The sequence below is a fragment of the Cicer arietinum genome, chromosome 5 (assembly GCF_000331145.2).
Source record: "Cicer arietinum cultivar CDC Frontier isolate Library 1 chromosome 5, Cicar.CDCFrontier_v2.0, whole genome shotgun sequence".
Lineage (NCBI taxonomy): Eukaryota > Viridiplantae > Streptophyta > Magnoliopsida > Fabales > Fabaceae > Cicer > Cicer arietinum.
The window spans coordinates 61,611,583-61,626,220 of NC_021164.2; the positions used below are offsets into that span (position 1 = coordinate 61,611,583).

The window sequence follows — 14,638 nt, forward strand, 5'->3', positions numbered from 1 at the left end:
TATCATCCACCATATTTTCACTCTAAATAAAGATAACAACCTATATCCCCTGCATTTTTTTATAAATACACACAAAAATAAATTAAGTTTCCATAAACAATTCATATGTAACACTATGTCCAATTATTCAACATATGTCGGTGTCTAACTGTATTGATATAAAATTGTATTATTAGAATGAAGAAAATTGTTAATTACAATAAATGTGATAAGTGTGAGATGTTATTTATATATAGATCATAAAGTGATTATTACAACTAATTTGCAACTAATCTAACTAACTTAAAACTAACATGAACTAACTCTAACCGGAGAGTGCCAAGAGTGAAGACGTGACGGGAGCTTGGAATTGGGGAAGTTGCTCCTAGAAAAGCTGAGCTTGTGGAAACAGGGGAAACCACAATGTTTTGGGGGACACGTGTCAGAATCACGTTGCCCCTTACCATAAGGCACTCGTCCTTCACCGTAGGCACAACCGTAATCGTCATGTTGGAATCCAAATGATGAAAGAACAGAAAAATGAAATGGAGAGAATAAATATTAATACTTGTTAGGTAGGTTGATGAATGATGAAATGGAGAGAATTTGAGGGTTGATTAATTTATAGGGTTGGGTGAGAATATTAGATTGATACATATCTTTTTGTTACGCGGGATAGCAATGTTTATTTTTAATTAGTTTATGATGGCAATGTTTATTGAATATTGTGGGATTTAGAATAGGGAGCTTCTAGCAAAAGTAGGGAGCTTCTTTCAAGGACTAATGTGATTGTCCTAAAAGTCTACCTAACATTATGGACCAAGGATAAAATTTTAAATAAAGCTGACTCGTCCATGACATGGCACTGTTAGAACTAGTTATAGTTACGCACCTAGTAATAACTGGTTCACGTTCTAATACCTGCTTCTCTACTCTATTAGTTAATTTTTGATAAATACATTTATCTGTGTTTATCAGTTGTCCACTTGCATGAGTTGCTTGAGAAAAGTTGTTTATATTCAAAATAAATTTCTGATTTTAGTTCAACTGTCATTTCAAAATTAAGTTATAATCAACTAATTACTATCAATTCTATTTTTATAAATATTTATATATTTTGCACTTGTATTTGTCACGTAGACAAATTAATTATTAACAAATATACACAAAAAATTGAGGTGTAATTATTACATATACTAATTAGTTTTTTTTAACAAACCAAATATAATTTACTAAAAGAACTATTTTAAGGACAAGATACGTCTGAATTTGAAATATAAAATGTATGAGAATTACATTACCAAAATATTAACTATTAGAATGATGTAATATTCATGAGTCTAACTACACTCAAAACCATATTAAATTAGTTAGTTACGCTTACACATATAAATTGTTTTCATTGCCTATATAAACCGTATTGTAAATGTTATAAACATTCTCATTATTAATACAATTTCCGTATTATATTTTTCTTATACACTACTAAATTTTGGGATTTTGATCAGAGGATTACTTTTTAATTAGATTTAGAATTAACAAGACCATAAACGAGAAGTAAACTTCCATTAAGAATGAGCTTCATTCAAGTAGTAATCTAAGGTATAAGCTTTTCAAATAGTAATTTCTTATATCCTTTGTCGACATACAAATTGTGATCTAAGAGCAATAATGCCTTATGGAAATGTATATAACTAACTATTAACTATATAACTTTCTCTCATTACTTAATTTTTGTAATAAGTATAGAAATATATCCCTTTGAACCATTTTGAATCCTAAGCATGCACAAACTGAATCCACCGAGACATACTTGGAATTCCTCCATTCACAACCGTAAGCAAGTAATAACCAGAAGGTGCAACAAATGATGATGGTGGAGCTTCCAACACTGCATCCACCCACCCTTCACTTCTTCTCACCATTCTCTTACACCTCAAATTCAACATCCTTTGATTCATACCAAAAGCATGAGTAGTAAATGGTGGTGAATAAACACTAAACTTCACTTCATGATCATTTTCCCTTTTTCTCAACAAAAATCTAACACTAAACTCTTTACCATACCCAATTGCATGATTATCACCACCACCACCACTAACATGTTCTATTGTCAAGTTACTTGGCCTCCAAGTATGATACCTTTTTTCCATGTAATGTGGAACAAATGCTTGAAGTCTAAGTTCTGTTGGATATGCCACATTATGAAAAGTGTATCTACCATGTGGATTACCACCAGCTACTAATACTCTTCCATCAGGTAAAAGAGTTGCTGATGAATGATACATTCTAGCTATCTTTGTTTCCTTAAGGACTCTAAACCTTTTTCCTAGTCTTTTATTTGGACTATAAAGATAAGGCTCAAGTGAAGCATTTCTAGCATTGTCATATCCTGCACAACCATGTTTAGCACCATTTATAATCAAGATATTTCCTGTAGGTAGAATCAACATGTCCTGTAAGAAACGCGGTTTCGGCATGTAATCCATTTCCCAAGTGTGTTTATTCCCTGTGATCACCATTCTCCCGCACGATCTTAAACCTTCGATGAATCTTTTTCGTCTAGCGGCTTTGAGTGCTCCAGTTGATGAACCTCCACATACCATTACTTCAACTTTCTGGAACTTGTCTTTATGGTCTAATGGGAGTAAAACCGACGAGCCGGAACTCGGGTAGTTTCTCGACCCTTTTCCTGGTATCCGAGGGAATGTCTTGATTACTTTGTTTCTTCGCAGGTTGAGTAGGATCGAATCACGGTTAGCAAAAACGAACAAGTTTCCGTCGGATGAAAGGTGAGTGAAGGGATATAAGTTGTTCCCTTCTGAGTTTCTGTCATTAGTTTGGTGCAAAAATGGAAGTTCAAAAGATTTTTCATTAGGACTAATTTTGGGTACAAATTCATATGTGAAAGTTCTTCTTCCACCAACAACAACAACTCTGTCATGTCCTGGTAGAATCTGACTAGAAGCATACCATCTTTCATCAGATAAAGATTTCTTTGATTGTTTCCAATCACATTGATGATTCCCACAAGGCCTATAGAATCTCACTCTTTTAGCACCTTGATGATACCCTCCTATTTGTAAAAGTGTTCCATTGCTTAAGAAAGAGCCAGAGGAACACCAAGGATCAGTGTCAAGCCTCAAAGGTCTTATTCTATTGGAACTGATATCATACTCAATTGAATGAGCATAGCATGTTGAATCAATTAAATCGTTGCGGCTTGTTGAACACATGGTTCCATCGAATCGTTTTCGAAGTTTGTACCTAGACTGTCCTGCTCCTGTTTGATCAAACATTATGACAGTGTTTTTGTAGGTTAATGCCATATGCATTCCAACTACACCTGTGTTTTTGAGAAGCAGTTGCCACTGTCCTTTTCTACCATGGAAGGGTGTTTTTTGATTGGCACCATGGCTTAATCCGACACAAAACAAGAAGAATAGGATAATAATATTCATGGTTTTAATGCAAGACAGGAACATGTTTTTTTAAGAGGGTGATGGATGGTTTTTTTTTAAGATTTCTAATAGGAGGATCCTTTTGTAGGACAATGTTTTGGTTCGAGCCGAGTTAGTAGTAAGTCATGCACTTGAAAGGGTGCTATCAATATGGCAAGACTTTAGCTAGTTCATCCTGAAATGTGATATTAAAATATTCCTATGAATCTTGTCATGCAAGAATGCTTTCAGTTTGCAAAACAATCTTTTCTTAATATGAATATACTCCTTTTCTTTTTTCCACCCACAATATGTCAACAGAATCTGGCCTTTGGATTAATTGTGTTCTACTAGGAGCTAAATACAGTTTATTGACACATTGTTCTATGATATGATCTAAAATGTCGTGCTACTCATACCGTATTTCAAAAAAAAATAGTCGTGCAAAACATTTTTTTTCAATGTAAAAATAGATTGAATATTTAAATATATATTATGCACATTAGGTGTTACTAGTAGATTATAAATTTTTGTGAGTAAATCGCCCCTACTTTGTCCAATGCTCCCAAATAAGTCTCTTAATACAAATATTTTAAACATGTCTCTAATACTGATAGTAAGCGATTTCATATAAAAAGTTAATTGACAGTAAGTGATGAAATACAAGAATCAATTTGATATTTTATGGATCTAATATTTAACCAAAGGATGAATGTGAATAATATTTCACAGTTTTGGACGTGTTTAAAATAAGTAATCTGAAAGGAACCTATTTGAAGGTGTCTTCTTACAAACTCAACGATGAATTTGATGATTTACTCAAATTTTTATTAATTAGACTTCAAACAAATAAAATATGGGATTCTTTTTTTAAGGTATGAATTTAAATATTTTTTATATTATGACTTATGAATGGGATGTTTGGTAATTTGAAATACTTTCCATATATTAATTATCTTTTTTAAGATTTATTTTGCATGTCCTTTAAAAAAATTATATCCAAATCCAAACTACTCAAGATTGAATCAAATTGAAGTTTAGAGCAAAACTAATTGTAAACACCCTAATATGAACTATGAATAGATTGAGATGGTTTTTCTCTTCAAAACCAATCAAATCCAATTCGCAAACACCCTAATATTCACAAAACATCAAGAAGCATGGAAAATTATTTTGATAAATTTCCACAAAATAAATATAACAATGGAGAATCAACACTGATAAAAAATGCGCTCATATCATGGACTTGAGAATGTAATGCCAAAAATATTTACAATGGGGGAGCTAATAAGCAACCCTTTTCCACCCATCCTCCCACCACAGTCATCAAGAAACTTGCAGAAAACTAGGTTCCATACCCCAACACCAAAAAACATGCACAAGTTTTCAGAGATATAGTCTAATAAAGTTTTATTCGAGTATCAATGGTACTCCTGCAAATGGGGCATGACTCAAGATCTTGTCCGCACTCGCAGCATGTCTGCAAATTAATAAAACAAAGACTCGCATAATTAATTGGCATTCAATTATCGAAAATGTATGTGAGAAAAACGAAGTGCCTCGCTTCCTAACCTGATGACCGCAACCGAAAGCCATATCCTTAGGATTGGAGAGACAAATAGGACAACACTGCAGGGATGACAAAACAAAACTGTTTATAGGTTTTGAATTTACATTAAACTGTGTATGTTATAAAGTGAACTTTGCAGTGCTACATGAGGATCGATAATGAAAAAAGAGAAGTTGAAATGCTACTGCAGTGACTGTGCAATGTAGAAGGAAAACCCAACAGCAAGAGAAAGTAAAGAGTTGAAGCACCTGATTATCAGAAGCAGAACTTGCATGTGTGTTCGTGTCAACACCATGTTTGTGAGATGGTGCACTGGGGCGAAAACTGTTTTGACGGGAAGTTTTTGGGGAGTTGAAAGAAGATGTGCCATATTGAGGTGGCGGCAGAGGAATCCTGTGTATATCGTTCTTTCTCCGAGCGCTGTTTGAAAAATAATACACCTCAACTTAAATGGCTTCATATGCAGATGCTATATTCAAATCCAATACAGAAAAGGCTATACAGAAAATATTTTAACATTGTTACCTCAATATATTAAGTTCTAGTGTTGCCTTGTACTGGATAGGTATTTCCATCAAGGCAGAAAGTGCAAACTCAGCTTCCTTTCTAGACCAGTCCATGTTCTTTGACATTATTTCTGCGAAATTCACAAACTACACAAGAACAAACAAAAAGAAAAGAAAATTCAAGTTTAGCATTGTTAAAAGTGTAAAGAGGATATGTTTTGCAGAAACAACAAAACTGACCGAGGTTATCAAATTAAGATTCAAATTTTGAATCGGAAGACCTATTTATCTTATTGTGAATTGTAAGATACATTACCAATAAAAGTTTCATTTTTAAAATAAGTTACAAAACAGAATTATAATCTGATATATCATATTTGAACCTCAATAATTCAAGATTGAAGTTGTAAATCAAATGATAAAAGAAAAGTGGTTGGTTATACAAAGTTGACAGCAAAAAGTGATTGACTACACTAAGTTTAAGCAGTGATTCATTCCAATGAACCAAGATTTATCATAGTGAATCAGGATTTATCATTATGAATCGGGATTCAAGATGGGATTCATGAGAAAAATACATACACACTAGAGATTCGTATCGAATTGAGATACGACTCACATCAATTGTAAAATACTGATAACCATGAAATTGACAACTTCTCTAAAAAGGAGTTACATGCCTGAAAATTATCAAATGCTCGGGCAGGTATGTTATCATCAAACTCTTTCATCATGTCCCATGGCCCATCTCCAACTCCAACTAATATGATTGACAGGGGATATGCACTGGCAATAAACACGCAATTTTTGGTAACAGCAGTAAACACATTATTATAACCAAGATAAAGGATCACAAGCAGATAATTACCTAGCTTTCACAATAGCTTCTACAGTTTTCTTTTCTTGTGTACTCAATTGCCCACGCTCAGTGTCAACACTTCTTGTCACCTGCAACAAGTCGACAATCTTCAACGTCGATACATTTATCATGCTTAGTCTCTAATTTCTAATTGATGGCCAATGGCAAGCACAACCACACCATGACAGAACAATGTTCAGTTAATGCTTTCTCTAAGTTTCTTGATAGTTCCATATGAAAACTACAGCTAATTCTTACTTTGATTTCAATTTGACCATTAAACTTAGACCTTCAGTGAGATTATAAAGGAAATTTATCCCCTACACAAAAAACTATTTTGTATAAAAATTAAGTGATAAAGCATCCAATTAGCCAATAATCTGACCTTGTTCTGCAATATATATTGCTTTTTGGGCTACTAATACGATCAGGAGCAGAGAGTAGTGTATGTTGGGGGGAAACAACAAACTCGCAAGTAGGTGCTGTTTTTGGAGGGGGAAATGGGTCAGATTGGCCGACAAGTTATCGTAGCTCATTATCCCTCTTTACAAAAAAAATCTGCCTTTACCACCACAAGTTTTGCATTCCTTTGGTAATTTAGTATGGACAAGTGTCAAGGTACTGAGTATTTAAGGAAGGTCTTAATTTCAGCACCAACAATCCCAACCTCTTACCCCACGAAAGAAAATAAAATCGTCAATAAGAAGAATTCATGTGCAAGCTACTTAAACCACTTCAATTATTTGATTTTCAATATACATTCATTAAATTACATTTTTTTTTCAATTTGAACTCTGGTAATTCTCTACCTGCCCATCTGCTATAATCAATAAAACATGGTACTGGCCTTCACTTTGCTCAACAATGGTGATTGCCATCTCAATGATTGGGGCAAATGATGTGGGTCCTGCCATGATTTAGGGGTGATAAATAGCATAAGCAAAAAGATGAATCAAATGCAGAAAAAGAAAGAGATGAAGTTTGGCCAATGTTCAACTACCTGCAAGCCTTAATTGAGGGACCAATTCCCTGTACCGTGCCAACACTTCTTCAAATCCATGACAAAATCTATCATCAGCATTGAAACTAAAAACTTCCTGGTCATGTGTTGACGCTGCAAATGTAAAACCCAAATACAATATAACTCACCACACCAGGACATTAAATAAGATTATAAAGAATGAATGTAATTAATTTACAAAAATGTATCTCATTTACCATCTCCGAATCCAAAACAGGGAATCAAGTTATCCTCATCAAAGGAAGACAATGTTTTGCCAATGATAGCTATAGCTTGTTCATATGGATTTTGTTCATGCCCGATGTGATGCAGGCATTTCCTTTGAAAGGACCTTGCACCTAATACAAAGGAGAGTTATGCATCTTGACACAACTAAAAGAAGGAGAAAATAAAGATGATTATTCAAATGAAGCAAAACCTGTCCACTCATTGCTCTTTGTAAAATCAATACCAACAATGAGATTAGAAGACTCTAGGCCAGCACCTGCCAGAGCCTCAGTTACCTACCAACATGGAAAAGAAAAACACTTCAGAATGTCACAAAAACATATGAATAATAATCACATTGTAGTGTCAACGGCACATTGATCTGACATTTTCATCTTCCAAATACAGAAGTTCCATGAAACTAATCATTGTTCAACATGAACATTAGGTCAAAATGATGATCCATATGTCAAGAGAGACATGAATAAAACATGCAGCAAATGGACTACAATAGGAAAACAGTTATTTTAGAATATTCAACGCCGTCTTTATAATGACAATTCCAATATAACAATTACATGAATCATGTAGAAGATCCAGAAAACAATCACAACTTCTAAAATTCATTCTTTGAAAATATTTGAGCAATGAATAGAAATACCAAGTATGCATTAAACACAAGCACCAAATCGTTCCAAATGATTCAAGACCTAAACACTCTTATTTGTCAAACTTTAGAGCTGAAAAGTTACCTGTTCTAAGCTATTAAAATTATCACCTATCCTTGTAAACTTCTTGTCTGAACCCTTTGTTTGTTGGGGAGCATGATTAACACCACCATAGCTTTGAGGTGGGAATTGATTCCCATGCATTGCTCCATGATCTTGGGTTTGTTGTGGCAAATAAGGTGATTGATATTGAGGATACAAAGGACGTGACCTTGAGGATGAAGAACGTTGCCTAGAGCTCCTCCGTTTAGAAATTGATCCACCCATAAATAAATTCCTTATTATCCTAGAGAAATTCAGTAGCCCAATTTAAGCATTCAAACCAAATCTCTAAGAACTGAAAAATGAACTAAGTAATGTTTTAGACAATAATTATTATCCTAAAGAAATTCCAGTAGCCCAAATGAATGTTTTGACCAAAATTAATTAACTTTCCTAACATGACATTGGTTTCAATTTCAATTGAAATTCAACAACTTGGGCCATTGTTGTCTTTTAAAAAAAAGAGAAATTTTGAATACATATTAATAATGAATGTTTAAGAAACAAAATAAATAAAAAAAAAAGGAAAGTTTAGAATGTGGAAGAAAGTGAATACCTTGAAAGGGGTGAGAGAGAGTGAAGAAGTGGAAGAGCATTAGGGTGGAAGGTGAGCTTGTGAGTATGAGTGGCACTAAGAATGGATTGATTTTGATTTGATAAGGTTGCTTCCACGAACTTTCTCTCTCTCTCTCTTTTTCTTTTTTGGCTAAACTAAACAACAGTATTAGTGTTGTACTCCGCTGCTAACTAAGTTTGTTAAAGGATACAAATTAACGACGGAGATGCAATGAACGCAAAAATTGATTGCCGTGTACTTACAATTCAACTAAAATATGCACCCAAAACTACTCATATAGGGTTTTATGTTTTCCTCTAAACTTAATATTGTTTAAATTATAAATTGAAAATTTGGATTATCCATATTGATCCAAGTGATTTTTTTAAACCTAAATTTGTTGATGAATTTTTTTTATTTTAAAGATGAATATGTGAGTAAGTATAATTTGTGCATAGCCTAATTATTGATAAATTAATTTATAAAATATTTAAATTTTATAGAAATATTATTTTGTTATAATAACATTAATATAAGATTAATTTGGAGGATCAAATATTCAATTAATCTTACATTATAATTTATAACGATAAAAATTTAAATATTAATTATTTTAATTATTATTTTAAAATTTAGAAATGTATTTATTAATATACAAAATTCAAAATTTAATTTTACTGATATTTATAATTTAAATGATTAATTTATAATATTTAAAATAGTAACATCCCCATGTTACTAAAAAGTTATACAAAACTAAATTTAATGTGTTTGCGAACTTTGTGGATTTGTCGTCCTAAAAGAGTAATTACTTTATCTTACGTTACATTTAAATATTAATAATTACATCCCCATGTTACTAAAAAGTTATGCAAAACTAAATTTTAATGTGTTTGTGAACTTTGTGAATTTGTTGTCCTAAAAGAGTAATTACTTTATCTTACGTCACATTTAAATATAATTTTAAGTAAATTTTATTTTATAAATATATTTTTATTTAAAATTTAATTTTTTTCTAATATAACTTATGCTTAGATATTTTTTTTTTCAAATGTCAAAATAAATTTTATTTAGATTATATAATTAAATTTATTTTTAAATATATATTTACTAAAACAGTATATTTTGTTATAATATAATATGAATTTTGCGGTTAATGTATTTTACGTTTAATGGCAAAATAGGTATGAGTTTTGTTTATACTTCTAAACATGAAAAAGTACTTATTACGTTATTTTTTGTTAAATGTTAATTTAGAATAAAATTAAGTTTGTGGAATTAATTTAAAAAAAAAATCCAAACATAAATATCAAACTATGTTTCTATTATAAAATTATATTTAGAATTGTAAATCAAAAAACAAATATATTCTTATTAATTTATTTTATTTTATTTTATTGTGTGTTCAGAATGACGTTGCTTTACTCAAAATTGGTCCAACATATAATATCAATTATAATATTATGTCACGTTTATAATAACATTTTAGTAAATTTGTAAAAAATAATAGTATTTTAATAAAATTACTAAATATTTTATCAAAAAATTAGTCTATAATAATATTTACGTAATTTTGTCAAGAAAAAATTGTATTTTACTAAAATTACCAAATATTTTATAAAAATTATTTTCTAACACTTTAAACATAAAGTCATTTATTAAACTATTAATTTTTTTTAATTAATAATAAAATCAATTAAGTTAATATTTATTTGTGATAATATCAATTTTAGATAAGAATTACTAGTTTTTGTTTTAAAAATAATAAAATATGATGTCTTTAATTTATTAAGTGACTTTTTTAAAGTCCATTTTATTTTAGTAAACATTTTATTTTTTATGGAATCATAAAATAATTGATTTGGTAATCTTAAATATTGATTATTTTGATTACTATTTTTAAATTTTAATAAATGTGATTGTATTTTAATGACTAATGATCATATTTTAATTACTTGTTATGTTACTTTTTGTTAAATGTGGATTTGGAACAAAATTAAATTTCTAAAATTAATTTTTAGAAATATTCAAATATAAAGGTCAAACTACTTTTCCATTACAAAATCACATTTAGAATTACAAATGAAAAAACAAATATATTCTTAGAAATTTATTCTACTTTATTTTATTTTATTTTGTTGTGTCATCTACAATGGTGTTGTTTGACTCAAAGTCGGTACAACACATAATATGAATTGTAATACTATGTCTTTAATAGTTTATAATAACATTTTAACAAATTTGTCAAATAATATTTTAATAAAATTACTAAATACTTTATAAAAGATTTATGGTCTATAATAACATTTTTATAATTTTTAAAAAATAGTAATTTACTAAAATACTAAATATTTTGTCATAAAATAATTGTTTTGTTAGTGTTACATTTGTATCGGTGATGTCTTTATCTATTTATATCAAACAAAATAGAAGCGCTATGAAATTTTGGGTGGCAATAAACAAGGATAGCTATGAAATGACTCTCTATTCACTTTTTGTGGATTCTATAATGTAAATTATATTAAAATAAATTGATCATTATTTAAATATAACTATTAGGACTTATTTAATAAATAAAAATCGAGGTGTGGAATTGGAGAAAATAAATACTTATAAAACAATGTAAATAAAAATTATAACATTAGTGATATATACACCTAAAATTTATTTAATTAAGTGCATATCACAATTTTAGATAATAAAAATGAATAACGTTGTCATTTAATTTCTAGCTCAATTGACTAAATCGTCAAAATAAATATTAAAATATATAATTTATTATTCATAATAGTCTCTAAAAAATACTATTTAACAATTATAACATCAATGACTACATTAAATGACTATTTAACAATTTGATAATTAATCATTTAAAATTTTAACTTAATTAAAGATTAAAATAACATCACACTTTTAACTACTAAAATAGTAATGTATCATTTAATTAATTAGCACTCAAATAATGGAGGTATATAAGATGCTCTTAATGTTAGTGTGGCGTGCACCGAAAACCAATTATTGGTAATACAACGGTGAAAGCGGACGAGTGGTTAATGTACTAATCACGGGGTGGGATACAAATAATAATAACAATAATAGTAAAATTAACTATATATGAGAGAGCCGTAGCATCGTGAACTTTTCTATTTAGTTGTTAGTTTATTTATCGGCTTGCTTGAATACCATGGGCGAAATTGTTTGTTTTTTATAGAAATCGTTCGCTTTGGATTTGTCGTCTTTTGCAAAGGATTATGATTGGGTGAGTGGTTCAACAGCTGGTTCACTCATACGTCCATTTTTGGTTTTCTCTTATGTTGAAGCTAAGATGTGATTTTGGTATATTAGTCATTCAGAGTGGATCTAGATATAATGTCCAGATGTGGGACCGCAACTAGTGATTGTGTTGTAATACAATTCAGATTATACAAATAATTGAATACTTTAATGTAGAAATCAAATAAACATTATAATGTGTCTAAAAATAACTTAAATCTACAAGATTGAGTTATCAAAGATAAAGTTTTTAAGAATACATAATTAATTATTTTGATATTTTCTCGACAATAATCACAAATATTTTATAGTTTTTTAACATCAATTTAAATAGTCTTTAAGCATTCATCGTAAAATAAAGAGATCAAATATAGTTATGTCTAGTATAAGTGTCATTCAGTCATATTGATCTCATATAAATTAATTAAATATTAATTAATCATTCAATTAAAAATTTAATTAGTCTTATTATTTAATTTGATCACTAATCAATCAAGACTTTTGATTGATAAATAATTAATATAATAATATTTGTCTATATAATTTTATTGAAATATAATATAATTAAATAATAAAATATTCCAATAAATTAATTATAGTTATTTGTTAGTAATTTTATGGATGAGAGTGAAGGTTTTAAAGTTGAAAAGTTGTCTACTTTTAACTTGGATTAGACGTCCATGATAGAACATCACGTGGGATTTCTAGAATGAGTCTATTAAGATTTTGAGCGGTATGATAAAAAAAAATGTGTGTTGCCATTGTGTAGACGATGTTTGTAATATGAGAATCGTGACCACCATCATACACCTCGGGGGAGGTTTAGGTGAGTTTTAATGGCCGCTCACTTCGTATCCCTTTTGCTATGTTGTTATGCCTTGATTCTTGAATGCATTGCATTTGGATTTGAAATGGATCAGATTAAGTCTAAATCCGACCTAAAACAATTTGATTATTTTTCTATGGTTTAATTTTTTTTTTTTTTTTTGGTTTAATTTGTATGGAAAACTCAAGTTCTACATAGATTAAATATAAAGTATCAAATTTGTTTATAAAGAGAGTTACATCTCGCTTTACAAATTAAATTTGTAACAATTAGTTTGACTAAATATTAAAACATAATATGGTATCAAGAATATGTGAATCTGAGTCACTCACCATATATATCTATGTATCAAGTCTCATAGGACCGACTATTAGGGTGTACTGAAAAAGTCCAAGTCCAACATAGATTAAATATAAGGTTTCGAATTATTTTATAATATCCAACATTAGTCCTCACAACTCAATTCTATAAGGATGAGTTAAACTCAAAACAAAAACCTAATATAATTTGAAATGTCAAAAATAAAAATATCATTAAAGTTTAACATTATATTTACAATTTTGCTACTCACACCCCTAATTTTTTTTCTTCATAAAAATGAAATACCCAAAATGCCTTGCTTATTTGCCTCATTCTATAACCTCTATTTGTCTCTTCAACACCATCATTAACCTCATAACCCATACATCACAACTCATTCATAACTCAACCATCATAACTTATACTCATTCAAAACTCACATCACTCCCTTGTAACTTAAACCCCATAAGTCTACTCTTTATATCATGGTTAAAGTCACCAAACAAAGTATGTTTACTGATCTATGTTAGAGTTTTTTTTTTCTTTCAAAATCTGGATATTTTACGTATATTGAGTTCATGTATGTTGTAAAGAATTTATTGTACGTGAACTAAATTCACATACGTTATTCAATTTAAGAAATCACATGCAGTACGTGTATACAATTCATGCACACCTACGTGAATTGAATTCACATAGATTGCATGAATTCAGATCACGTAAACGTACATTCAAACTCAATTCACGTACATTCCTACGCAATCTCAGTTAACTTACGCAATTTCAGTTCACTTAGGTTCCTACGCAAACTCTGTTCACGTAGGTTCCTACGCAAACTCAGTTCACGTACGCATATTGAGTTCATGATATTGAAATTATTGAAAATGGAGGAAGAAAGAGAAGGGGGTCTGAGAAAAAGGAGGTGTGAGAAAAAAAAAAAAAAAAGATGAATATGAATATGAGGTAGCAGATGAAAATATAACGAGAAATTAGGGTTTAAAGAGTGATATAAATAAGCAAGGACATTTTGAGTATTTCGTTTTTATGAAAAATTTGAGGGATATGGGTAGGAAAAAATGAGTGTAGGTAGCAGAATTGTTATACTTACCCTGAAATTAATGTTCAAAACTGAATTGAGATAAATATTCATATTTAATGTTTGACGTGTCTGACATATTTATGATAGAAAAAATCTACGTGAAATCAAAAAAAATAATTAGGGGATGCATTCTCATTGTGAATGTCTTTAAGAGTTTATCAAGTATGTTTATGTAGTCTATCTATGTGTACAATATTTTATTATGTGAAAACTATAATGATTTATGATACTA

The 14,638-nt window shown here is 29.8% G+C and overlaps 2 protein-coding genes across 2 annotated transcripts; both read right to left on the minus strand.

Moving 5' to 3' along the window:
- Window positions 1–1,584: 1,584 nt before the first annotated feature.
- On the minus strand, window positions 1,585–3,481 carry LOC105852199 (aldehyde oxidase GLOX-like). Its single transcript, XM_012716270.3, has one exon. The coding sequence runs from the start codon at window positions 3,462–3,464 to the stop codon at window positions 1,758–1,760; it is 1,707 nt and encodes a 568-aa protein (XP_012571724.1). The 5' UTR covers window positions 3,465–3,481; the 3' UTR covers window positions 1,585–1,757.
- A 1,156-nt stretch (window positions 3,482–4,637) lies between these two features.
- LOC101503410 (E3 ubiquitin-protein ligase RGLG2-like) lies at window positions 4,638–9,139 on the minus strand. The gene is made up of 12 exons (XM_012716320.3): window positions 8,909–9,139; window positions 8,335–8,596; window positions 7,794–7,878; window positions 7,573–7,713; window positions 7,355–7,468; window positions 7,164–7,261; window positions 6,364–6,443; window positions 6,176–6,281; window positions 5,515–5,642; window positions 5,238–5,409; window positions 4,992–5,048; window positions 4,638–4,899 (listed from the first exon to the last, which is right to left on the minus strand). Exons 2-12 carry the CDS (start codon window positions 8,575–8,577, stop codon window positions 4,819–4,821), a joined length of 1,305 nt encoding a protein of 434 aa, XP_012571774.1. The 5' UTR covers window positions 8,578–8,596; window positions 8,909–9,139; the 3' UTR covers window positions 4,638–4,818.
- Window positions 9,140–14,638: the final 5,499 nt, after the last annotated feature.